The 25,060-nt window shown below is 43.8% G+C and overlaps 1 protein-coding gene and 1 long non-coding RNA gene across 8 annotated transcripts in view; one reads left to right on the plus strand and one right to left on the minus strand.

Annotated features, from left to right (window-relative positions):
• Positions 1–24,634, minus strand: part of LOC140625899 (aldehyde oxidase 2) — a 63,217-nt gene extending 38,583 nt beyond the window's left edge. For 2 of the 7 annotated variants that reach the window (XM_072813576.1, XM_072813575.1), the window contains exons 1-13: positions 24,478–24,634; positions 20,007–20,099; positions 15,543–15,694; positions 13,998–14,091; positions 11,910–12,019; positions 10,304–10,488; positions 9,475–9,652; positions 7,812–7,904; positions 6,542–6,711; positions 5,855–5,969; positions 4,223–4,345; positions 1,426–1,522; positions 847–971 (exon numbers count right to left, since the gene is read on the minus strand). In XM_072813576.1, the coding sequence (XP_072669677.1) occupies positions 847–971; positions 1,426–1,522; positions 4,223–4,345; positions 5,855–5,969; positions 6,542–6,711; positions 7,812–7,904; positions 9,475–9,652; positions 10,304–10,488; positions 11,910–12,019; positions 13,998–14,091; positions 15,543–15,694; positions 20,007–20,099; positions 24,478–24,619 (1,677 nt within the window). In that variant the 5' untranslated portion in view covers positions 24,620–24,634. Of the gene's footprint in view, positions 1–846; positions 972–1,425; positions 1,523–4,222; positions 4,346–5,854; positions 5,970–6,541; positions 6,712–7,811; positions 7,905–9,474; positions 9,653–10,303; positions 10,489–10,691; positions 10,808–11,909; positions 12,037–12,788; positions 13,082–13,997; positions 14,092–14,157; positions 14,476–15,542; positions 15,695–20,006; positions 20,100–24,477 lie in introns of those variants that run through there. The other 5 variants (XM_072813578.1, XM_072813579.1, XM_072813577.1 and 2 more) reach the window with 5 other exon arrangements.
• LOC140625903 (uncharacterized) lies at positions 571–5,003 on the plus strand. The gene is made up of 3 exons (XR_012025175.1): positions 571–985; positions 1,834–1,877; positions 2,140–5,003. It is a non-coding gene; the product is annotated as an uncharacterized lncRNA (long non-coding RNA).
• Positions 24,635–25,060: the final 426 nt, after the last annotated feature.

The raw sequence follows: 25,060 nt of genomic DNA on the forward strand, positions 1-25,060 counted from the left end.
TACCACAGCAATATTCATCCACACCTGCTGTCAGGAAAAAAAACAAAACAAACAAACAAACAAAAAAACCCCTCAAAAAACCAAGTCTAAATCGGCCTTGCGGAGCTCTATTCAGTTCATAAACATCGTTATTCTTACAGAACAGCCATTCTAGCAGAAAAACGGTATTTTCCAGAAGGGAAACTTTCTGAATCCTGGATTCCTGTCAGAAGCTGGAATCATAGCCACACGCCTAGACCTCAAGTCCCAACAAGGTGAAAATCAGCAAACTCCTGACAAGTTGCTAAAGAAGATGTTTGCAGCTAAAACCTAGAGCACTTCCTGACTGGGAAATGAAAGTGTGCTACAAAGTGATATGTCTACTCCAAAGGTTATCTGTAATGGTTACTTTAGAGAAAAATCAAGTACAGATATAATTTAGTGTTGTTATCCAATTGTAGAACTCGTTTGAGCATGTTGCAAATGAATGTACTCTAAATCTGAAGTCACGGTGACTGTTCTTTTTTTAAAAATTAAATTTATTTTATCTAATTTTAATTCCAGTGTAGTTAACATACAGTGTTATGTTAGTTTCAGGTGTACAATATAGTGATTCAACAATTTGATACATTACTCGGGGGTCATCATTAGTGCCTCTTAATCCCCTTCACCTCGACTGTTCTTTTACTTACCTGATAAGACCAGAAAAAATAAAAGGGTTCTGGTTTCTTAGTTGCTCCACTGATGGCCAGTACCTGGACATCACGTTTCTACAGGTAAAATGGCTGCCAACTGGGAAGCTCTGGGGACTGAAGGCCATCGATGGGATCAGGAAGTTGGGAAGGCCAGGGCGATCCTGGACCTCACCTGCACGTGACTTGGATCCTGTGTTGACACATAAATGTCCAGTTCTTTGTCCTCCGCCTTCGGAATAACAAGCACTCTTTGTGTTTCCATGTAAAAATGTTCCTGTCCTCCAACATGGACCTCTCCTGTTAAGTGCAAGGTAGGGAAATTCTTGAAAGTGTGTGCTAGTTGGAAACTACCATGTTGGGGAATTCACAAATAAGATGTGGACTGACCAGTCTGGATTTGTTCTGACCAAAGAACTGATGGATCAGGCATTTGTCCTGTGGCAACCGAGGGCAGTCTGTTTCTGAGGCTACAGTTTTAGATAACAAGTTGAAAATGTCTGGGTCTATTCCCCTGTCCTTGACTAATCATAAAGTGCTAGGGATTTTTCTTCTATATATTCTGTTGCTCCCTATCCCCTAACCTCTAAGGGCAATACACACACACAAACTTGCAATTTGAGAGGAAGAGATATAAGAGAAATTTGGCAAAAGAGCTGAACCTTTAAAGGATGCCCTTTCTGAGAGGAAATCACATGCTCTCAATGTCTGCTTTGGAATAGAATTGTGCAAAGATTCTATTAAATATGCTTACCTTCAACAATTTGATCAACTTTTTCAAATGCCTCCTCAATATTTCCTTGTTCAAGTTTTTTTTCAGGACATAGGAATGAGTTGTGCTTTATGGCATCCTAAATGATAGGGAAAAAACACCACACAAACCACTTTAAAAAATTTTTTTCATCCAATGGTATTTTTTTTTTTTTTTTTTGGTATTTTTTTTTCTTAATCAAAGGCCAGTAAACTCCCTAGAATAGCCATGAAGGGAGTCATCAAACGGGGGAGTACTAGAGTAGTGGGCTCGTGGCAGAGATGAGATGTCAGAAAGATGTCTTCTAGACTGCAGGGAAAACCAACAGGAAGCCTTAGAGAAATGTCAAGAATAGAGATCTGAGGATGCTATGATGGCTCAGGATGATAAACACTCTTTTCTCATTTTCAGTGTGGATGTCCAGGGAACAGGAGATGGATCTAACTGCAATATGGGTAAGGTTCTAGACCCTCCCTCTTTAACCTTTCCCTGAAGAAAAATATTCATGTCAAACTTATGTAGCTCATGCACAAGGACCTCTAACTCAGGGGTTAAAGCATTGAGGCCATGTTGAGGGAAGAGGCTTAAGTCCTAAAACATCTCTGGGCAAGAAAGCCCAATAGATGTTGTGGGAAGTTTATTCATTTCTTTGGGTACTTCACACATCTTTTAAGGACCTTTCTAGTCCTTACTTCCATGCTTTCTTTCTGTCAATAGTGTGAACTGACTACACATGAAGACTGGAATCCATCCCACTTTGAGGCTCTGTGGATTCACCTATTGACAACTGATCCTCACTTAGCCTTAAGGCCCAAGGTGATTTTCCATACTTCAGGACGGCACCTGTGTCCTGCATTCTTGCTCCCCAATAGCCTTAGAGTTCATCATCTATCTTGCTAATTATGATAATGATAATGAGAGCAGCCAATATTTACTGAGTACTTGCTTGGTATCAAGCAACTGCACAATACACAGTGTATTTATGTATATTCTCACATTAATTCCATTGTGATCTCCATTTTCCAGACAAAGAGACTGGGCTTAGAGAGGTCAAATACCTTTCTTAAAAGTCATGCTGCCAATAAGTGATGGAGGTAGCATTCAAGTCCAGGCTTGGTTTTTCAGAAGCCTCTTGTCTAGTAAAATATACTTGATTTCTTAAAGCAGCAGAAAATGTATGATATAATTGAATTTTTCATTTCCTGCTACACTAAGATCTCAATGAGTCACCCGAGTTCGTGTGGAAGTATGTTTACTGCCATACTGGAAGTGCATCATAAGATCACATCATCTTATTGTAATATATGCTATATTTAATGAGGATTAAGTATGTGCCAGGCACTGTGCTAAGTGCTTTACATGCATTAACTCATTTAGTCTTATAACAATTTGATGAGGTAAGTATTATTATTATCTCCATCTTACACTTTAATTCACCTAAGGTGATGCAGTTAGTCTGCAGGTGTGCAGCCAGGGTTCAAACCTAGCAGTTTCATTCTAGAACTACTCTGCACTGCTTCTCATATATATGGTCATTTACATGAATGAATGGATGGGTGAGTGAATAAGAATTGATGTGTATGACTATTTTGTTACCTACTTTTGTTCACAAAAGAAATTTTTAGCTGACTCTGGGCAATCCTATTCTGAGAGAACTCTAGATCTCTAACCATTCTGAGTCCCAAGATATTTCATGGTTTTTCTTCTGGGTGCCATTTCACCCTTGAGGAAATGGGATTAGAATTGAGATTTCAAAAACTGACATTTGAATCCTAGTACAAACCAGGGACGGAGATTGAGCCAAGAAAAAGGGCCTGGACTTCTTGCAGACTTGGCAAAATAGGAATTTGGAACAGACCTGATTTGGTTTAGAAAGATCAAGAAACATGGCCTTTTTAACACTTGGAATATTGAGCAAGTTGTACCTTTTAGGCACATTTAAAAAATGTCAAATGGTTCACTGGGGCCTTTGAAAAAATTCTGTTTTCTGTCACATGTGTACAAATAAGAAAGCTTTTCTCAACTCAATTACTATGAACTTGCCCTTCATGGACTTAGAACCTGCGAATCTCAGTCTATATCTGAATTTTATATTCTAACTTCATTCTTTCTGCTTTGGAAATAGCATTAGCATTCCATCAGCTAGACTCAAAAATAAGAGTGGAAGTTTCTGTGGAATTCCATCATGAAAGACTCTGTGTTTGGACCCCACCTTGAAAACATGATTGTTCTCAATATCCATTCTCATCGTCTTCCCTGATTTTTAGTGGATATGTAGTCACCTGGCATAAAGTCTACATTTCGCAGCACCCCTTGCATGTAGGTATGGCATGTGAATAGGTATTAACCAATGAGATATGGGAAGTGTCCTTAAAGGGACAGGATATGCCCTTCTTCATTTTCTCATTCTCTCTGTTGTCTGGCATGTGGACTTAATGGCCAAAGCTTTAGCAGCCATTGTGGACCACAGTGTGACCTGGATGATAGAAACCATGCATGATGGAGTAACTAGATCCCTGACACCTAGAACCCCCCATAAGCTCTGGACTGACCACTTCTAGATTTTTTGAATGTGAGAGAGAAAGAAATTTTAATTCTTGGTGTGTCCCGTCCCCCCTCACCGTTTCTTAGAGCCCAAACTACTTTCAATTCGTACAAGTAATACCTTCCAGAGAAAGCTGATTTTCCCACAACAAGCCAGTGACAAGGAAAAGTTAGAATTAGCCTTGCATTAAGAAATTCACAAAGGTACTTTTGATTCTATAACCTTACAGGAAAGAAGCCAGCCAGTCCTGCTTACATTGATGGTGAAGATTACTGGCTCTATATCTTCATAGGTGATCTTTATCTTTTCAATCGCACTCTTTGCCTGTACATTTGTCTCTGCAACCACAGCACAGATAATGTGGCCCACGCAAAGCACCTGTGGAAAGTACATGCATAGGTAGGAAAATATTGGTAGCAATAGTCTTACCAGCAACAGACCAGTGTCTTAGTTTCTATTGTGAGAATAACCACACTGTGATAATAATCACATTAGGCTTGGGTAAAAAAAACCTTTTTAATTACAAAAATAATTTAAATAATTAGATGATTCCATTGGCCATTTTACTCAATGAATGTAAACCCCAGAGTGGACGTCAAATTGTCTGGGATCTCTGTCAAATTTGGTTCACATAGGTCATCTTCATGGTATCACTTATCATTTTAGAGTTTAAAGATGAGGAAAGTGCTTTTTTGTACAATGTGATTCCTGTTATGAATTGCACCGTGTCCCCTCCTTCTTCCTAAACTGATATATTGAAGCCCTAATCTCCAGTGTGATTGTATTTGGAGCCAGGGCCTTAAAGGGGTAATTAAGATTAAATGAGGTCATCAGGGTGGAGCTCTAATCCAATATGACTGATGTTCTTATAAGGGGAGGAAGTGATACCAGGGAGGCTCATCCACAGACAAAAGGCCATGTGAGGACACAGTGAGAAGATGGCCACCTGCAAGCCAGGAAGAGAGGCCTCAGGAGAAACCAAACGTGCTAATACCTTGATCTTGGGTGATCCGCCACCAGAACTGTGAAAAAATAAATTCCTGTTTTTTTTAAAGTGACCCAGTCTGTGGTATTTTGTTATGGCAGCCTGAGCAGATAATATAGCTCTTTAAGCAACAGCTGATCTCTTCATTTGGAGTTCAACCAAAAGAACAGTGATTCCTTTCATGGCTGGAGGAGAAACAGTCTGTGTGACTCACTGAGACGTGACAATACTAGCTAACACTTACTGAGAGCCTTCACTTTAGGTGCCAAGCACTATTGTAAGCATTTTACATGCACTAACACTATGGGGTTGGGGCTTTGGTGATTCCCATTTCACAGATAATGATACCCAAAGGCACACAGCTAGTGAGTGATGGAACTGGAACATGAGCCAAGGTAGCTTGGCTCCAAAAGCAAGATTTCAATGAATGACTGTAGAATTGAATTAAAAGTTCCCAGATGGCAAGAGCAACTTTATAAAAAATGGAGTGTGTAAGAGTTAGGAGGGTGTTGGGGGTCTGTATGTGGGGTTGGTCCAGGAAGGGACGGAGTTCAGTATAAGTAACAGGGAGTGGCTGTATCTTTTTTTGTACTCTCCTATTTAGGTCTTTCTAGGGTATTCTATCCTGTAGGTCAGGATCCTACATTTATTCTTCAGACGAGGGTAAATTGACTCAAGAGCACACAGTGGGAAAACTAGGACTTGTTCTTCTGTAATAAATGTCCTTTTTACTCTGTAATTTCTAAGCCTGTCTGAATAACGATGTTAGGTATAGAGAGAAGCTAGAAGAATTAGCGCTTCTATCCCCCAGTGGGCGGGTGGAGGGGGGTGGTTGAAAACTGGCTCCAGGTGGTACCTTGGTAATTATCTGCACTAAGTCACTCAGAAGGCATGCTCTGTACCTCATCTACAGCCATCAACTTGTCATCCTCAGCCCCATTGGTGCCTGGAAAGTCCTCAGCTGTTATCACATCAACCACCCCAGGTAGTTCAAGGGCCTCAGATGAATCAATTGATCTGAAAAAAGAGAAATATTTATATTCAAAATATAAATTTTGAGGGCCCCAGACCCAAGGAAAGGATAGAACACTGTTGAAAATCAAAATATATAGCAACTGGTCCAGTTTAGGTCCTGACCAATAAGAGTTGACCTACCCCAGGGTCCAGGAGGCTCCCTGCTGGGTCAGAGTAACACTTTGGCTCCTGGAGGGGCATTGGGGGAGGGGCCTGTGTAGCTGTGGCAAGTCTTAGGAAGCTTAGGACAATGGGCATTTACCGTTTAGAAATATCACCAGCTGAGTATCGCAGTACTCAGTTACTCCTGGGCACCATGCCTCAGGCTCCAGCAGAGAGCTGAGGTACTGTGAGGTTAGAATGGAAGGAGCCCATAACTACTATTTTTGTTCTCTCTTTCTTAATGGTCATTTCCGGATACTCTCCCTTGCTCCTCCTGGGGATGGTGACCTTTTCTTTATTCTTTTAATTTTAGGTTCTTTGGGTTTAGGACATGGCGGAAGAGGCACATTCTTTTGAAGGAACCAGCAGGTGTGCTTTTAAAAGTTTTTTTGGAAAGTTTTCTATTTACTTACATGATTTTTGCATGGGCTCTGGTACTAGTCACCAAAACCATGAAAAGTTCTCTATCCATCGTCGGAATGTCATCACAAAATATGGCTTCACCTGTAGCATGTTTAAGACCTGATAGGTGCACGATGGGGCGTCCAACTGGGTCTTGGAGGGATTGGTGAGAATCCACACTCTACAGAGGGAGACAGAAGTTGCCCTGGAAAACTTGAATCTCCAGAAGTGGCCTGGCCAATTACTAACACTCTTGATTCAGAATTAAGAAATCAGTCACCCACAGGCAACAAACACTGGAGTGGGTCAGATGATAAATGTGACAATTTAATGATGTAACTAGACTGGGGAATTGTCCTGGCAGTTATGTGGCCATGCTGACCTTTTGGCAGAATTGTGGAGTAGGTGAAGGGGCCGCCTCCCCAGCTTCTCCTTTTGGCAGCTTTTCCCAAGTCATGCCCATGTACTGCTTTTTTTCTGGAATTCAGTGGGTCTCTCTGCCCTGCTGTCTTAACTTTCCCATGACCAAACCGTTCACCAGTAAAGTGATCACGATGATGGAGCTTAAAGTGATATAAATCCTGATGGTGGGGAACCCAAATCTAAGCCAAAAGCTTGAATGTCAACTTGAACAGGGCCTGGAGCTGCAGAGAGGGGAGGAGAGCAAATGGCAGTGGAGTCCACTCAGATCCAGACCAAGGTGCCTTGGCTGCCCCTGTGAGTGGCCCCAGAACATCACTGGGTGGATAAGGAGAGGGAGACAGTGTTTACTCTGGAAGTTGTGTGTGTGTGTGTGTGTGTGTGTGTGTGTGTGTGTGTGTAGATGGGGTGGGGGAGGGGCTGTATGCCAACAGATAATAACAGATACTTTCTAAATTGTCCTCCAGGAAGTGTGGGTTCAGGTACGGGCAGGGCTCTTGTTTTGCTGCCTGGAGATCAGATTTTGCAGTCAGGGCTGAAGGCTGAACCTTGCTACTTCTTGCTCAGTCCTTCCCACACACCTGACTTAGGTGCTCTTCAAACAAAAGCCCAAAGAACATCAGTTTGAGGACTATCATCAATTATGAGTCACGAGGCTGGTTCGGCCTCGAATGTGTGTAGTGGTAGCTCAGGCCTGATCTTAGATCCAGAGTCTTCTTGGCTAGGCCCAAACAAAGGGCAACGTACAGGCCAAAGCTAGAAAGTCAGAACTACAGATCACAACCCTGAAATGCTTGCTTTGTTCACATAGCTATAGCTTATCTTTTAGTTTCTAGTTTCCATTAAATTACCCTCACTGACCTGGTACCTTTGGACTCCCTGGGGTCCTGTGATGGGGAAATCTTCTAGAGCACTTAGGAATCCGTCTGGAATTTCAGGATAATGATGGCTGTCCTGAGAGACAATTCAAAACAATAAAGTTGAACTGATTAGTCTATGGTTAAGCTAGGTTTTAATTTGTGTGAAATGACGTGGCTAAAGTACCCAAGAAACTGCAGGGCCCGGGTAGCCTCGAGGACCAAAATCCACATCACCTCCCAGGATCTCCCTTGATGAAGCTATCCTGCCCTCTTTTCCTTTCCCCAGAAGGAGGGACGGCACTGACTGCTTTGAATCTGATTCTCAAGTCACCCCAAGGAGAGAGAGGCCTGCCAGTGAGCTGGGTAAAGGCAGAAAAGACAAGAAAATTGGGGGCTGGATAAGCCATCCCAGAATGAGCTAGAGTTCACTGTACACAAAAGAAACCATGTCCTGATTGTTTTTCTCAGCAACTGAGCAATTCAGCAGTAAAACTGGGAAGGCTCTCTGGGTGTCTGAACACACCAAGTGTTTGGATTCAGAAATTAAATGGCAGTGATGATTCCCTTGGTGGATGTGGTTGGTGAGGGCCTACCTCTGAGTAAATGAAAATTGGACACTTTGGGTGACGTGAAGAGTGTTGGAGTAGGATGTGGTTGGAAACGGGGGGACAAGGTAGGGAGAGAGCTATATTCATGGTCAGGGAAGGAAACAGAGGGAGGGAAAGAGAATGTTTTACTTTGCTTAATCTATTCCAGAAGTTTGCAATCAGAAAGTCTAGAACCACTTCAATATTTGCATACAAATAAATTTTAGTATTTTTTTTGAAAAATAAAATTTTATTTTGTGTTTTATGTTGAATATAAAATTTCAGAACAGGCCAACCTAATCCATAGTGCCATGAAGCAGATCGGTGGCTGCCTGGGGGTGGGGGTAGGAGGATTTACTGCAAAGGGGCCAAAAGGTACTTTTTGGAGTGTTGAAAATGCTCTATACCTGGTTTGAAGGTGGCTACATGGGTTTGCACATTTGTTAAAACTCATTGAGTTTAAATAAGTGCATTTTATTATATGTAATTATACTTCAGTATAAAGTTGATTTTATTTATTTATTTATTTATTTATTTATTTATTTATTTATAGGTTGACTTTATTTTTTATTTTTTTAAAATTTTTTAAATTTATTTATGATAGTCACACAGAGAGAGAGAGAGAGAGAGAGAGAGAGAGAGAGAGGCAGAGACACAGGCAGAGGGAGAAGCAGGCTCCATGCACCGGGAGCCCGACGTGGGATTTGATCCCGGGTCTCCAGGATCACGCCCTGGGCCAAAGGCAGGCGCCAAACCGCTGCGCCACCCAGGGATCCCTATAGGTTGACTTTAAAAGAAAAAGAGACTGCACACTGGAGGCAGGGCGCACCATGATGCTGCATTGCTCAGGGCACACAGTGGATATCTGTGAAAGGAAGACAGCCTGGCATCCTGAGCCTCATGGAGCAGCCCCTCAGGGCTGGATCCCTGAAGGCGGGATGGCTGGGAATGGACGAGGTCCGGCTCAGAACAGGTGACAGATGATGGCACAGGCTGCCCACAAGATGGTTCTCAAATGTAGTAGGAAAAGCTGGGAGTTTTTGGCTGCAAGGAGCACATAAGTACCAGACCACTTACAGGCATAAACTTTGCCAGCTTCTTCAGTTCCTGTAGAACTTCTAGGTAGAATTTGAAGAAGAAACTGACCACCAGAGTCCTCTTGAATTCCACTTTCCCCCCTGGGGCCCAGCCTGGGAGGGAGACTTCTTCCAGAAGCAGCCTGCAAGCTTCCTCCAGCATCAGCTCATCCCAGGGCCTGGTAGGGTTGAAAGGCAGGGATGGGACGAGTTCAAGGGCAGTTTCAATCGCCCAGTAGGTGCTAGATATTGGATAGGGACAATTTAGAGAACCCAGGGTCTCCTTTTATGAGTTGGAGGGGAACTTAGAAATCACCTAACCAAGTCCTTCAGGAAAACCCAGGCCTGCGAGACTGCACCGAGTGGCCTGAGGGTCATGGCAGGGTGAGGATGGGACCCTTTCGTTGCAACGTGAACCAAGGATGTTCAAGAGCCAGACCGTGCTGGAACTGGGCACTTAACAAATAGACAAATTGGGGACAATTCCTTTATGAACTGGACAGGCCTTTATTGAGGAAGAGCTAGAGTGTAGTCAGGCAGCAGCAGCAATAGGTGCCCTTGGACACTGCCTGGTGTGGGTACTGGAATGCTGATGTGTGTTCGAGAACCAGGGCTGGATGCAATCCTGGGCCAGTAGCCCTCACTCCTAATGAAATCAAAGTCCAGTGAGGTTTGCTATTAGGAAAATTACAGAAATAACAGGCAGTGGTTCTACAAATAGGAGTTTCCATCTTCCCAGGGTGTTAACAACATTTGCCAGAGCCAAATGTCCACCTTTTTTTTCTGACATCAAGCATCACCTTTGGGGTGCAGGGCGGCTCGTTGCTTACCTCCCTATGAGCCGCTGGCAGGATTTCTGTGCACTGACCATGACAGCCCCAGCCCCTCCGTAGGAGATGCTCAGGTCCTCAATAGTGCCTGTGCCTTCCTTGAGGAGGACTCGCATGCCAGCATTCACATCGGCCAAGGCATTCTGCTGGCACTGAGCCTGTCGGAAGGCTGACACAAATTCCCACTGTGGAGACAGGAACCATGTGTGTTGTTCGACATGTCAAAACAAAGAGACGGTTTCTGCTTCTTGGTGCCACTAACTAATCACTGAGACTCAATCTAAGGGGACACAAGAGGCACTTGGCACAATTAGAGGATAAGTCGGCGGCCTTCCCATTTGAAGTGAGAATGGGGTTCCCCCAAAGGCCCATCCCCAACACCCAATACCCTCAAGGACCAGGGATCACTGTGCATTCTTCCTGAGGCCAAGATGACTGGCTCGTGTCCAGCAGCTCTCTCTGCTAGTCTTCAGATGCTTCTGTCTTCGGGAGGATGGAGGATCCCTGCCAGCACAGGTGCTTTTAAATGCGATTTGCTTCAAGTGTGAAAGAGACCCCCCACCTTCCCCAGTTTGTAGAAACGACTATGTTTCCACTATGCAAAGGTCATAAGGGAGTTGAATAGAACTTTCTGACAGTGAACTAGGAAATCTTATATCAGGAACAAGAGTCAGGAGGGTGATGGCTGCCCCACTGGGCCCTTGGGCATGGTGACTGTCAGTGTTTTGACATTATTTTGACATGGGGTTGATGGCAATGACCTGTGACTCAAGTGTGTTTCCATCTGTGCAGCCACCGAGGGCACCATGCTTGAGTCAGCCTGGTTTTCTGTCTTGGGTCTTTACACAGATGCACATTTGACTAGAACACATTTCAAAGTTTCCATTCCAAAGGAAAAATAAATGAAGGTCATACATGGCTGGAAACATGACTTAATTTAAGACTTCCTGCATAACCAAGCTAACTCTTGGCTTTTGATCAGTGTGCGGGCGTGTGTGTGTGTGTGTGTGTGTGTGTGTTTATTAAATTGCCTCTCTCTGAGAAGACTGTCCTCCTGGATTCAGGTACAGTTTTGGGGAGAGACACAGAACACTGAGTGAGGACAGAGGACCCACTCCATAGCCAGCTGGACCCACTCCATGGCCACATCACCCCCAGATACCCCGCGTTAGCAAACCTCCGGAGGCCCCACGTTCCCATGAGCTGTTGGAGTTAGCTAGAGTGGGAAGTGGGGAGGCCCTGCCCCAGCTTCCACCTCTTCGTGGGTCAGGCAGAGAAACCCAGCCCGGAGCTGGAGAGCTTTAATTTCCGCCTCCCGGGTCGGCCTGTAGACCCGAGGCGGAGGCGAGGAAGCACGACGGCTGCCCTCAGCAGGCCCCACCCCGCAGCTGAAACAACAGCCCGGGCCGCGGCCACGTCCACACCCGGAGCTGCTGGCTCGAGGCTGTCTGCGGGCTTTGGTGCTGGGCCAGCCCACGGTGGACGGGAAACAGGTTTTTAGGGCAGAGTTATTTTCCTTCCATCTGTTTTCGGATTTCTAAAGATGACTGCATTCAGTCGTGAAAAGGGAAAAACAGCTCTCAGAAGCAGCCAGCAGAATTCTTACCGCGTGAGAGTGGGGGACGTACACAGACTCCAAGATCTCCTCTGGCTTAAGGTCTGCGCTTGCCAACCCGGCAAGAAAACGTTCGTTCAGAGGCATCTGCCGCGCACCTTCTGGTGAAGAAAGTGACATTTCTGCCCGGTGCAAGGGTGCGACGAGGAGTCGCTCTGCAGCCTTGAGTGTCAGCAAGGAAGGGGGAGAGGCCGCCTCGGGCTCCGTGTGCGCCCTCGGGGCACCGGGTCCTCTGCAAGCGCAGGGCTGGTGCGGCCTCCCAGCCTCCCCGCCTCCCGGCCTCCACCAGCTGGGCCTCTGCCTCCTCCAGGCCCCGCAGGCAGAGGCTGGTCAACGAACCCCACCTCGTCAACGCTCTGACCACAGTGGGGGGAGCTTCAGGGTTTGCTGCCACCAGTGGCCGAGCCCAAGTCCCGGTGTTTGCTTTGCCTTCTCGCTGCTGCCTTTGGCTTCTAAGCTGGACACCCTCACCTTTCAAACCAAGTGAGCAGCTCACGAAACCTCCCTTGAGCCCAGTTGTTACCAGTTAGTGGTGAGGACTGGCCCCCGCTGCTGGAAAGCGTGCTCTGTGGCCCCTCAGCAGGGGTGACGGGACCCAACCGTAGTCTGATGGGTTCTGTCCCCGACAAAGGCGGCCAGACGCTGGCCGGATCTAGGGGTGGTCGCGGGGGAGGCAGGAGCCCCCGAGGAGCCCCCGCTGCCCTTTGCTGCCCCGTCCTGCTGCCGCCACCTTGCTGGAGCGGGGCTGCGCTCAGGCTGCGCTCAGGCTGCAGGTGGCTTTGGTCAAGCGGGGGAAGCAGAGACCTTAAGCCAAAGGTGACGACCAACACCCGAGTAGAACCACACTATTACTAGTACCACTAGTACTACCAGTACTGGTGCAGCAGAAGGCTCTGCATGGGGGCCAGGCTCTCTTCGCTGTCCTGATGCCCAGAGTCTCGGCTTCTTCTTTCCTGGTCTTTGGGGGTCAGGCCGGGGTTGTCTCGGCCCACAGGCAGGGAGGACTCAGGAAAATGGCTGACAGGGCCAGGCCGGGGGAGGCCTTTCCCTTCCTCCCTCCTGGGTGGGCCCCATACTAGGCTGAATAGGGGCAGGAGAGCTTTTCCTCTGCACAAAGCCTCTCCCAACACTTCCTACCAACTAGGGATGGGATCATATTATGGCCAACAAACCCCTTGGGAGGATTACGTTGCCTGTGATATAATTCCTGGTTGGACACACCCCCAAAGTTCATGTGGGGAGCAGATTGGTTGCTTTCCTGCACCCTAGTCCTTGGGTCCAGTCAGCCCATAGGAGGGGCAAACGGCAGCTGGCCAAGTGAGATGGATGGAAGGGGGAGTATCTGATGGGCTGTGGGTGAGGACTGGGGAGGCGTGATGGCAGGGAGACGTAGAGGCCCCGGAGAGACGGCTTGTTGCAGACAATGGTCCACGCCACCCCCCCCCGCCCCCCGTGTCTGTCTCTATGAGTGACCTTGGCCAGGAGGTTGGATGTACTAGACGTGCTGTGTGTACAATGTCCAGCACAGCCTGGCACAGTTAGTGCCCAGCAAAGGGGCGTGTCGGCATCCTTGGAGCAGTGGAGGCACAGGAGGTTTCCAGGGAGACGAGGGTGGTTCTGCATGGAGCGGCCCCCAGGGAGTGATATTTTCAGCCAGTGTGTAAAATTAATCATTGCCTTCCTCCGCCCCCCCCCCCCCCCCCGAGGGCCCACAGTGTCTGCAGTGTGTCTTCCCGAGACTTGTGGCCTCATGCACCACAGCTTAGAAGGGTGGGCATGGAGAGGAGGAGGGAGCAGTCCTCAGGCAGCAGAGGGCCTCCAGCTCAGTCTCTGAACACCACCCCTGGCTGTCCCATGGCTACGGTGGGGTGAGGGCTGTGTGTGTGCGGGGTGTGGTGCCAGAAGGAAGCACTAGCCACTCCCATGCCTCAGTGTGTCTTCCTCTAGGATCCTGAGTCGTGTCCCCCCCTCCCACGTGGTGGATTAAGAGCTAGAGACCAGGGCTTTCACTTACAATAATTCCCTAAAAGAAAGACGGAAAATCTTAGGTGCAGTTCAGAATGTTCTGGGGTAGCTTACCTACTGATATCAGATTGAGGGTAGTGTTGCCCACAGCCAAAATTGGATTCAGATCCGAATAGCAGTGCCGGCTTATAATATGTCCCCCTAAGGACTAAAGAGAGAGAGTTATAGCTTTGGTCATTTTATCCCCATCCTGTGCCCAACACCCCACATGCACCTGCTTAAGGTCCTCTTGCAGTGAAAGTGTCACAAGGAGTCTTGGTCTTCCTGGCAGAGGGACAGGAAGTTACTCACTTCTCTCAACAACCCAATGAAATTGATGCCATTATCCCCATTTTTCAGATGAGGACACTGGGACACAGAGAAATTATGAGCCTTGACCACGGTATCCTAGTGAGGAAGGGGCAGGACTGGGATTCAAGCCCAAGTAGGGGGCTCCATGGCCCATTCTGAACCAGCGCCAACTCAGGCTTGGCCACGGCACAGGGGGCTGTGGTGTCAGCTCCAGAGGTGCTCTCCTGCACCCAGCACTGCCTCCAAGATGGCCAGAACCCATGTGGCTGTGCTGGGGCTCTGGGGACCACACTGCTGAGAGCCAGTTGCCCTCTTGCTCTTCTTGGATCTTGTTGAGCCACTAGCATCTCAGAACATGGGAGGGAAATGACTGGCTGTTCAACTTCGTACTCTCCACCCCACATAGCGATGGAGCCTCCGGGGACCACCCTGGCTTGCCACGGTCTGGGCTGGGACGTGGATGAGGACGTTCCCAGTCTTCCCAGTCCTCTGCGAACAGCTCTAGTTTCTGCTGAGCTGACTTTGCCTCCCTGGACTCTCCCCTATCATACATCTACCTTTTGTGATTATATGAAATAAATCACATCTGCCCTCATGAATCTATAAGCATTTGAAGGCAGCTCTCATGATCCCTCTGATGTTCCATCCCCCACCATATCTCCTTCTGAGGTGGTTTCCAACCTCTTACCCTCCTGCCACCATCTCCTTGCCAGGCTGCAAGGTGTTAGAGTTCTTCGCAGGAGGAGAGACTATTTTGGAATCACTTGAAGAGCTTTTTCGAAGGAAATATGTCCTCCCTTAATTCCCCATATCCCAAGGATTTCTGACACCCCATTTGGGGTACGTAGCAGAGGGAGCAAGTATATTTTGAAAACCTAACTGTGCCTCTTCTGCTTTTTTTCTGAGGTCAGAAATAGCTAGACTTTAAAGTGTGACTCTCAGATCAGAGCTGCGGTCTGAACAGTATGGAGTAGAGAAGACTACCCTCCTTGTTTTAGGTACTAAACTTCTGTTAATGTCTTCTAAAACTAGATTAGGTTCTTTGATGGTCTTATCATGAAAATATGAAAGCTATGACCTCCCTTTCCCACCTGCATTACTACTTGGCTATTAGATTGAGCTTGACTCAGAGTCTTTTAAAATATATTTTTAATAATGCTTATTAAGTATTAAATATTTATTTATCGTGCCTGTCGTTTCAATCTGCTGAGACCTTTGTGCATTCTGATTCTGCTGATGCTTATTTCAGCACTGCAGTGAGATTAAGAAATAGGTGCAGTGTGTCGCATGATTGGCCACGGAACGTACTGCCATATTCCGGATCTGCTGGCCCGCCAGACTCTTCAGCTGCTTCAGCAGGGCTCGGTATGTCTGAGTTTTCTCCTCTGGAAGCTCAGAAACTCGCTCAGCCAAAATGTCTTTCACTTGGGCCAGACTGCAGCCAGCACCTATTATCAGTCCTAGGAGGCAAATTGTTTTTTATAGGTGACATGAGAGGAGCAACTGAGTTATAATCATGGTGCCGGGGCCTTAGTGTTCCACTGGTACATTTGCTCTCTACACTGGTTGCACGGGGAACCACTGGGAACGTAAAACAGCACAGATCCCTCACTCCCAGATCAATGAAGTCAGAATTTTTGGACATGTGGCTTTTTCAAAGACTCCTCAGGTAGTTCTCTTGTGTAGCCAAGAGGAACCCCTGGGATGGTCTGTACTCTTCTGTAGACAAATGCAAGGAAATAGAGGCTAGAAAGAGGAACTCACAGTGACAACTAGTAGGTAGCAGACCCTGTTAGAACCTTTCTCTACCCTCTCCTGACTGAACACAGTGAAATTATGCAAAACTGTTTCGTGATTAAGGGGAATAAATTTGATGGCATTAAAAAATGACAAAGGACTTTCAATTGCCTAGAGCATTGTCTGTAATCAATAATGCTTAAATTTTTTTTTTTTTTTAGATTTTATTCATGTATTTATTTGACAGAGAGAGCATAAGCAGTGGGGAGTGGCAGAGGGAGAGGGAGAAGCAGAGTCTCTTCTGATTAGGGAGTGTGACACAGGGCTTAATTTCAGGACCCTGGGATCATGACCTGAGCTGAAGGCAGATGCCTAACTGTCTGAGCCACCCAGGCGCCCCTCAAAAATGCTATGACTGGTGATTTGCACCTCTACAGGTAGTGTTGATACTCAAAATCCTTGACAACCAGTTCCAAGAGGATGCCAGCCAATCAGAATGAAAACAGCTCCTGGATGCAGGGAGCTTCCCTGGGTATTATATTAGGTGTTATTGGGTGTGGGAACACTGGGGTGGCCAGGGCAGTGGGAATGATGGGAGAGCATCCAGGAGGATCGGGGCAATGTTATTTGCTACTTGACAAGGAAGTAATTAAAAATTTACAGGTGTTGCAGGCATACTTGTGAGTATTGGCAGGATATTAGTACCAGCTTTGGGGTTTCCCTACAGTAGGGATGAAGGGTTTAGATCAATCTTTGAAAGTGAAGAAGTCACCCAAACCGTCAGGAGATCACTTAGTTGGCCTTTAAAATTAATCCTTGGGGGGCAGCCCCAGTGGCCCAGTGGTTTAGTGCCGCCTTCAGCCCAGGGTGTGATCCTGGAGACCCCGGATCGGGTCCCATGTCAGGCTCCCTGCATGGAGCCTGCTTCTCCCTCTGCCTGTGTCTCTGCCTCTCTCTTTCTCTCTGTGTCTGTCGTGAATAAATAAATAAAATCTTAAAAAAATAAAATTAAATTAATCCTTGACTTCCCTGGGTTTGTAGAACGAATAGCTCACACATAGAGTCTGATTTGACATCACTTTGAGGGCTGAGTTCTAACTTCAGTTAGTCTGTTCTCATCAGGTTTCGGGCCAGGCTTTGATTTTCCTCTTGTGGATTAATCTTTGAGAATATTTTACCCTCCCACCTAGCTTTATCTTTTATCAATATTAAAAATGTACTTGGCACAATACTTCCCCCACCCCTGCCAACATATCCTCATACACATAACATACCTGCAGCTTCAATAATCACAGCTAACCTAACTGATTAGGGAAACCACTATCTGTTCCTTATTATCCTTATACTAAGCAAATCTTGTCTAAAGGTAACTCAACTTCTCCTCCTTCCTGGAATATCTCAGTCTAGAGTCCTCACCCTGTTACTGCCCAGGGTTTCATAAAAGGCACTCCATAACGTGGGAGCACATCCCAGGCCCATCAGTGATGGTTCATTTCTTCCTATCCAGGGTCCATTGCAGCTTGGTTTTTAACTTCTGCAAAAATCCTGGCCATGCTTTTGCTTTCAGGAGCACTGGGAAGTCCAAGCTTGCTTCCTGTCATGCAATCCCTCCTGCCCTATAGTCCCAGAGCCTTATTCATGGGGAAGAAGTCAGAAACAAAAAAGATGTTGTTGTTATTCTTTTAAGGTCAGAAGCATCATATAGACCAGCATGACCATCTCTTATCTGACACAGGTAAACAGGGCAGTTCAGCCCCAGGGGAGAATAAAATGCTTGCTGTCTGCTCTGCTCTATTTCTGCATTGCTCACATTACCCCCTGACTTTGTGCCAGGCTAGACACAGCTATACCGAGAAAATTCTATTTACTATATTCCTATTCCTATTTCATTCCATCTTTGGTCGCAAAACCTCGCTTGTCTTCCAATAGAATTAGAAAGAGCTTCAACTTTGCTTAATTTTCAGAATGTGGGTTTTAACTTCATGCTTTTCAGAGCTCATGGGTCTACGGGATAAAGATGTAGGGACTTTCTGGAGCACTTATTACACTAAAGATTTTTGAGGGGGAAAACGTACACTGATATGGATCAGCATGCAAAATTTAAACAAACATAAGCCTTCACAGAAATTTATCCAGGGAGGGGTCCTGGGAAGGGGGAACACACATCTGGCTCCAATGTACTCCTCCCTCAACAGTCCCATCTGTTTTGGCAGTCTTCTGGGCCTTGGGAAAAGTTTGAGAACCTTGGGAAATGTTTTTTGGGGAACATTCTGCCACTAGAGGGAACTCACACTTTAATTTTAAGAGGGCCTGAGGCTGGCATACGGATTCTTCAGATTTCAGAATCTGGCTATGCTTTGTTTGCATATCCAAACTGAGCAGTCTGTTCCAACAACTGCAGGCCGCAGGGTGGGCCTGGGGGAAGGCTCATCAAGTAAGGAAAAGAGTTCTGAGTTGGAAATGGGAGATGTGTGGCTTGGTGACCTGGCCACCAGCCAGTTTGGGGACCTTGGGCAAGTCTACTCTCCTTTTGCTTCTTGGATTCCTCATGAGAAATTCCTAAAATGAGGGATTGGGGTTACACTGGGGACTCTGAACTGTGCTCTGAAGCATCCTCTCAAGCACAGACATAAGGGGGCTCAGTGACAGGGTGATGGTGAAAAATCTCCCCTCTCCTCCAAATAGAACAACATATTTTCATTTACTTATTCTGTTTAAGATTTGTTTTGAGGACACAGTTGTGCTAGAAAAGTCTGAAAACTGTGGGCTGATACCTGGGGTGAAGATTTGGGAAGGGTTTTCCTGCCTTAACCTCTTGCTTATACTGGTTATCTCTGCTCCCAATCCACCCATTCTACTACTCTCTCTTCTCTCCCTTCTGTTATCACCAAGATTTTGAGGGAATCTAAGCATATTCCCCTCATTTTCTGAGTGATATTCAGGTGTGCTGTCTGAATTGTCCTGAGGCTGAAGCTGTGAAGCCGCAGTGCTGGGAAAACCAGGAAGGGTCCCTTCCCTGGCAAATGGGTAGGGTAATGCCAGGGACGGGCATGCTTGCTGGCCTGCAGCACAGTCTAAGTTCGGCTGATGATGGTTAGAAGCCAGGAAGGTAGGACTCCTGGATGACAGTGATACAGCCAAGGCAAGTCCCCTCCCCTGGCTATCACTGATGCCCACGAGCACACAATGGCCCACAAGTTAGTCTTGACTCAGCTCTCAGTTCAGTCCACCATCTTGTTGCCCAAGATGACTTAAGAAAGTCATCATTACCACTGCATCCCAAATTCAAGTTCCTAATCCACTCATTCACTCATTTTTTTTCCCCATTAATTCATTAGTCAGTCATAGAACTGAGCACTTCCATGCATGTATTTATTTGCAGGTACTTACATGCCTGGAGCTCTGGGGGATGAGGAAAGGAATAAAATAAGGTTCCTTTTATCAAAGGGTTTACTCTGTATTTTGAAGGCAAATCTCACATGTTTTCTTCCTACTTTGTGAGTTCCACCTTGCATGATCAGTAGTATTTGCTTGTAGTAGGCCCTTAAAGACGTTGTCAGGGACGGAGGGTGCTCACCTGGGCAAGTCTTTGTCTCATTTTACCTCTTGCCGTTGTCCACATGAAATAAGTAGCATTCAAGTGTCAGATAGTTCTCTTACTTTCTCCTTCCAAAATCCTCCCTCCTGGGAATTGATTATTCAACTGATGGTTAGCACTAGTTCTCTTGCTATCTTCCTATCAAAATTTCCCTGTAAATTTATTGTCTTTAGATCACTATGGCATTTTATAGGCAAGAATCCTGCAGGTGACTACAAGGTCTTGAATGATATAATCTGAATACCTCATATTCTATGCAAAAATTTTGATGGTAAGGTTTTATAGTAGGGATATTATATCACATCAGAAAAATGATGAAGAATTAGAAATAGGCCAGACAAGACAAACATATAAGTAGGTTCAAAGCTCCTTGGGAAGTGTAAGCTTAGTGCAGGGATTAGTTCACTAATGTTTTACTAAGAATACCAGGAACTCACCCTCACTTGTTTTAGATACCACACTGAGCTCAGAAATCCTAGCAGCAGAGAGGAGAATTGGGTGAAAATGTCCTTGAGATTTCATTGCAGGTCCTGAAAAGTAAATATATATATTTTAGAGAGATTTAGGAAAGATAAATGCCCTTTTTTTGGTGTTGAAAGTTTCTCATAAAAATATTCAGATACTAATTTAAAAAATGAATAATAATATAGATGTATATAGATGTAAAGGCAGTGGCTATATACCCTTCAAAGTAAATTTATGAGGATGCTCTCCCAGTATATGTATTTACTTATTTATACATTCACTATATGTGAATAAAAATAGAAAACAGAATGGATGGGAGATTATCAGAAAGCTCTGATACATTGGCACCAGGAGACATACATAAGAATAGTCATAATAAGAAACATATAACCCGGGACGCCTGGGTGGCTCAGCGGTTGAGCGTCTGCCTTTGGCTCAGGGTCTGATCCCAGTCTGGGGATCGAGTCCCGTGTCCGGCTCTGTGTAAGGAGCCTGCTTCTCCCTCTGCCTGTGTCTTTGATTCTCTCTCTGTGTCTCATGAATAAATAAATAAAATCTTAAAAAAAAACAACAACCATATAACCTACCAAAAATGAAGTAGGAAGAAAAAGAAAATTTGAAAACACTAATTACAAGCAATTTGATTCAGTAATCAAAAAACTCCCAACAAACTAAAGTCTCGGACCAGAGAGCTTCACAGGTGAAATCTACCAAACACCTAAAGAAGAGTTAATACCTATTTTTATCAAACGATTCCAAAAAATAAAAGAGGAAATCTGTGAGGCCAGTATCACTCTGATACCAAAACCAAATAGAGGCATGACTTAAAAAGAGAACTACAGGCCAATATCGCTGATGAACATAGACGCAAAAATCCTCAATGAAATACTAGCAAACAGAATCCAACAATACATTAAAAAAATCATTCACCATGATCAAGTGGGATTCATTCCTGGGAAATGAACGGCAAAGGTGGTTCAATATTCACAAATCAATCAACGTGATGCATCACATCAATAAGAGAAAGGATAAAAACCATATGATCATTTCAATAGATGCAGAAAAGGCATTTACAAAGTACAACATCCATTCATAATAAAGACCCTTGACAAAGGTTTGGAGGGAATATATCTCAACATCATAAAAGCCTTCTATGAAAACCCCATGACTAACATCATACTGAAGGGGGAAAAACAGAGCTTTTCCCCTAAAGTCAGTCCACTCAGTGGACTTTTATTCAACACAGTACTGGAAGTCCTATCCACAGCAGCTAGACAATGAAAAGATATAAAGGGCACCCAATTGGTAAGAAAGAAGTAAAACTTTCACTATTTGCAGATGACATGATACTATTTATAGAAAACTGTAAAGACTCCACCAAAAATGACAACAACAACGTAGTACTGATAAGTGAATTCAGTAAAGTTGCAGGATATAAAACCAATTGTATAGAAATCCATTGCATTCTTATACACTAAAAAAGAAGTAGCAGAAAGTGAAATTAGGAAAACAATCCCATTTACAATGACACCAAAAATAACAAAATACCTAGGAATAAACTTAACCAAAGAGATTAAAGACTTGTACTCTGAAAACTATAAAACATTGATGAAAGAAATTCAAGATGACAAAAAGAAATGACATTCCATGTTCATGGGTTGGGAGAACAAATATTGTTAAAATGTCTATGCTACCCAAAGCTAACTACAAATTTAATGCAATCTCTATCAAAATGCCAACAGCATTTTTCACAGAACTAGAACAAATAATCCTAAAGTTTGTATGGAACCATGAAAGAGCCTGAATAACCAAAGCAATCTTGAAAGAGAAAAGCAAAATTGCAGGTATCACAATTCAAAACTTCAAATCACATTACAAAGCTATAGTAATCAAAACAGTATGGTAGGGGTGCCTGGGTGACTGAGTTGATTAAGTGTCTGCCTTCAGCTCAGGTTGTGATCTCAGGGTCTTGGGATAGAGCCCTGCATTGGGCTTCCCTGCTCAGTGGGGAGTATGCTTCTACCTCTCTCTTTGCCCCTCCTCCCTGCTCATGCTCTCTCTTAAACAAACAAACAAACAAACAAACAAACAAATAATCAATCTTTAAAAAAAGTATGGTACTGGCATAAAAATAGGCACATAGATCAATGGAATAGAATAGAAAACTCAGAATTATACCACAATTATTTGGTCAATTAACCTTTGACAGAGGAGGCAAACATATACAATGGGAGAAAGACAGTTTCTTCAACAAATGGTGTTGGGAAAACTGAACAGCTACTTGCAAAAGAATGAAACTGGACCCCTTTCTTACACCATACACAAAAATAAACTCAAAATGGATTAAAAATCTAACTGTAAGATCTGAAACCACAAAAATCCTAGTAGAGAACATAGGCAGTAATCTCTCTGACAATATCCGTAGTAACATTTTTCTAGATATGAATTCCAAAGCAAGAGAAATAAAAGTAAAAACAAACTACTGGGACTCTATCAAAATAAAGTTTCTCCACAGCAAAGGAAACAATCAACAAAACTAAAAGGCAACCTACCGAATGGGAGAACATATCTGTAAATGACATATCCAATAAAAGGTTAGTATCCCAAATGTGTAAAGAACTTATATAACCAAATAATCCAATTAAAAATGGGCAGAAGACATGAACAGATATTTCTCCAAAGAAAACACACAGATGGCTAACAGACACATGAAAAGATGATCAGCATCACTCATCATCAGGGAAATGCAAATCAAACTACAGTACGACATCACCTCACACCTGTCTGAATGGCTAAAATAAAAAACACAAGAAACAAGAAGAAAAAAGGAATACTCATGCACTATTGGTAGGAATGCAAACTGCTGCAACCACTGTGCAAAACAGTATGGAGTTTCTTCAAAAAGTTAAAAGTAGAACTATCCTTTGATACAATAATTTCATTACTGGGTATTTATCCCCAAAATACAAAGACACTAATTCAAAGGGATACATGCAGCCCTATGTTTATTGCAACATTTTTTACAAAAGGCAAATTACGGAAACAGCGGAAGTGTCCATCAATAGATGAATGGATGAAGAAGATGTGGCATATATATAATGGAATATTACTCAGCCATAAAAAAGAGTGAGATCTTGCCATTTGCAATGACATGGATGGAGTTAGAGGGCAAAATGCTGAGTGAAATAAGTCAGTCAGAGAAAGACAAATAACATACAATTTCACTAATATGCAGAATTTAAGAAACAAAACAAATGAGAAAAGGCAAAAAAAAGGAGGAGAGACAAACTGAGAAATGATTTTTAACTACAGAGAACAAACTGATAGTTACTACAGGGGAGGTGGGTGGATGAATGGGTGAAATAGGTGATGGGGATTAAAGCTTTATTTTAATATAACACTGTATGTTGACTGTAGTGGAATTTAAATGAAAAACTTAATAATAAAAAAGAATAATCATAATAGCCCAAACTTGGAAAACACTCCATGTCCTTCAACAGTGGAATGGATGAACAAATTGTACAGTCATACAATGGAATCCAGCAGTCACCTGCAACACTGAGTGTATTTCAGGTCAAGAACATTAAACAAACAAAACAAACTGAAGAAGAATAATACTGTGCCAGTCTATTTATGTGAAGTTCAAAAATATGCTAAAGTAAATGACATATTGCCCAAACACTCAAATACATGTGGTAAAATTGTAAAAACAAGAAAGTGACTGACCACCGCCACATTCAGACTAATGAGTGCTTCTGAGAGGAAGAGAAGGGAAGGGGATGTGGTTTGGGAGGGCTCATGGGGCTTTCAAGGTTTTTGGTAAAGTTCTCATTCTTAAACTGGGTATAGGTGATAACTGGGTGTGCACTATTAATGTGACCATACATATTTTACAAACCTCTATTATATCTACTCACTATTTAACAAAAACAAAATTAAAAAGGACAAGATAAATTAAATGTTAAAAAAAGACCCTCTAATATTTTTCCCCCACATCTCGGGGGATCATGCTGCATACTCCCAGGGTATAGGCATCACTCATCATTATTATAATACATAATATATATTATTATATTATATATTTTATTATTCTAATAAAACTATTATTCTAATAAAACTATTCTATTATTATTCTAATATATAATATATACAATATGTATATATTATTTATATATTAAATTATAGAAAAATTAGATAATTATATCATATGATATGTAATAGTATATTTTGTAATATAAATATACTATACTATATACTAATATAATATATATTTTATAATATACTATTATTATATATATTTTGTAGTATACTATTATAATATTTTTGTAATAAAGGATGAGGCTTTGTCCTTAAAAAGTAGTTTTCGTAGGCTGAGGGCAAACTAGAGGACAGGAAGTTCAGCTCGGCGTTAACGGTGGCGTAGGAAACATTATAATCACTCACCCAGTGAGGTGTTGCCCAAGATGAGAGGAGCTTCAGGATGTTTTGCTTTCAGCTCCAGGAGATCCTTGAGGGTGCCAGGAGAGATCCAGGTAACCCTCTCTCCATGAAAGGTCAGAGTTTGTTTTTCTGGCTTCTCTGCCATTCTCTAAGTGCAAAGGACAAGTATGTATGCACAAGTGCACACCTGTCTTCCAGGATCCCAGACGGAGGTATGGTCCTCTAGAGAGATTTCAGGAGTACCTGGGGTCCACTTGACTGAAAAGATACTCACTACACCCATTGACTAAAGCCTGTATTTCCATAATTAGATATTAACTTCTTTAACTTAAGATTTATTAGTATATGTAGCTCTTTGCAGGCAAGTGATGATATAGGCTGGCACCTGTCTCAGTACAGACTAACTGAACACAATTCAGTATTATGGCCTTAAAAATCATAATTATACTAATACTCCTAAATTACTATCATCAGTCTGGACTTTTCCTCTGAAATCCAAACTCATAGCTCTGAATGAGAACTTGATGTCTCTTCTTAGATGTCTAATAGGCATCTCAGGTTTAACATATCTCAAACTGAGCTCCTC

This window comes from Canis lupus, chromosome 36 (genome assembly GCF_048164855.1).
Source record: "Canis lupus baileyi chromosome 36, mCanLup2.hap1, whole genome shotgun sequence".
In the NCBI taxonomy this organism is placed as follows: Eukaryota; Metazoa; Chordata; class Mammalia; order Carnivora; family Canidae; genus Canis; species Canis lupus.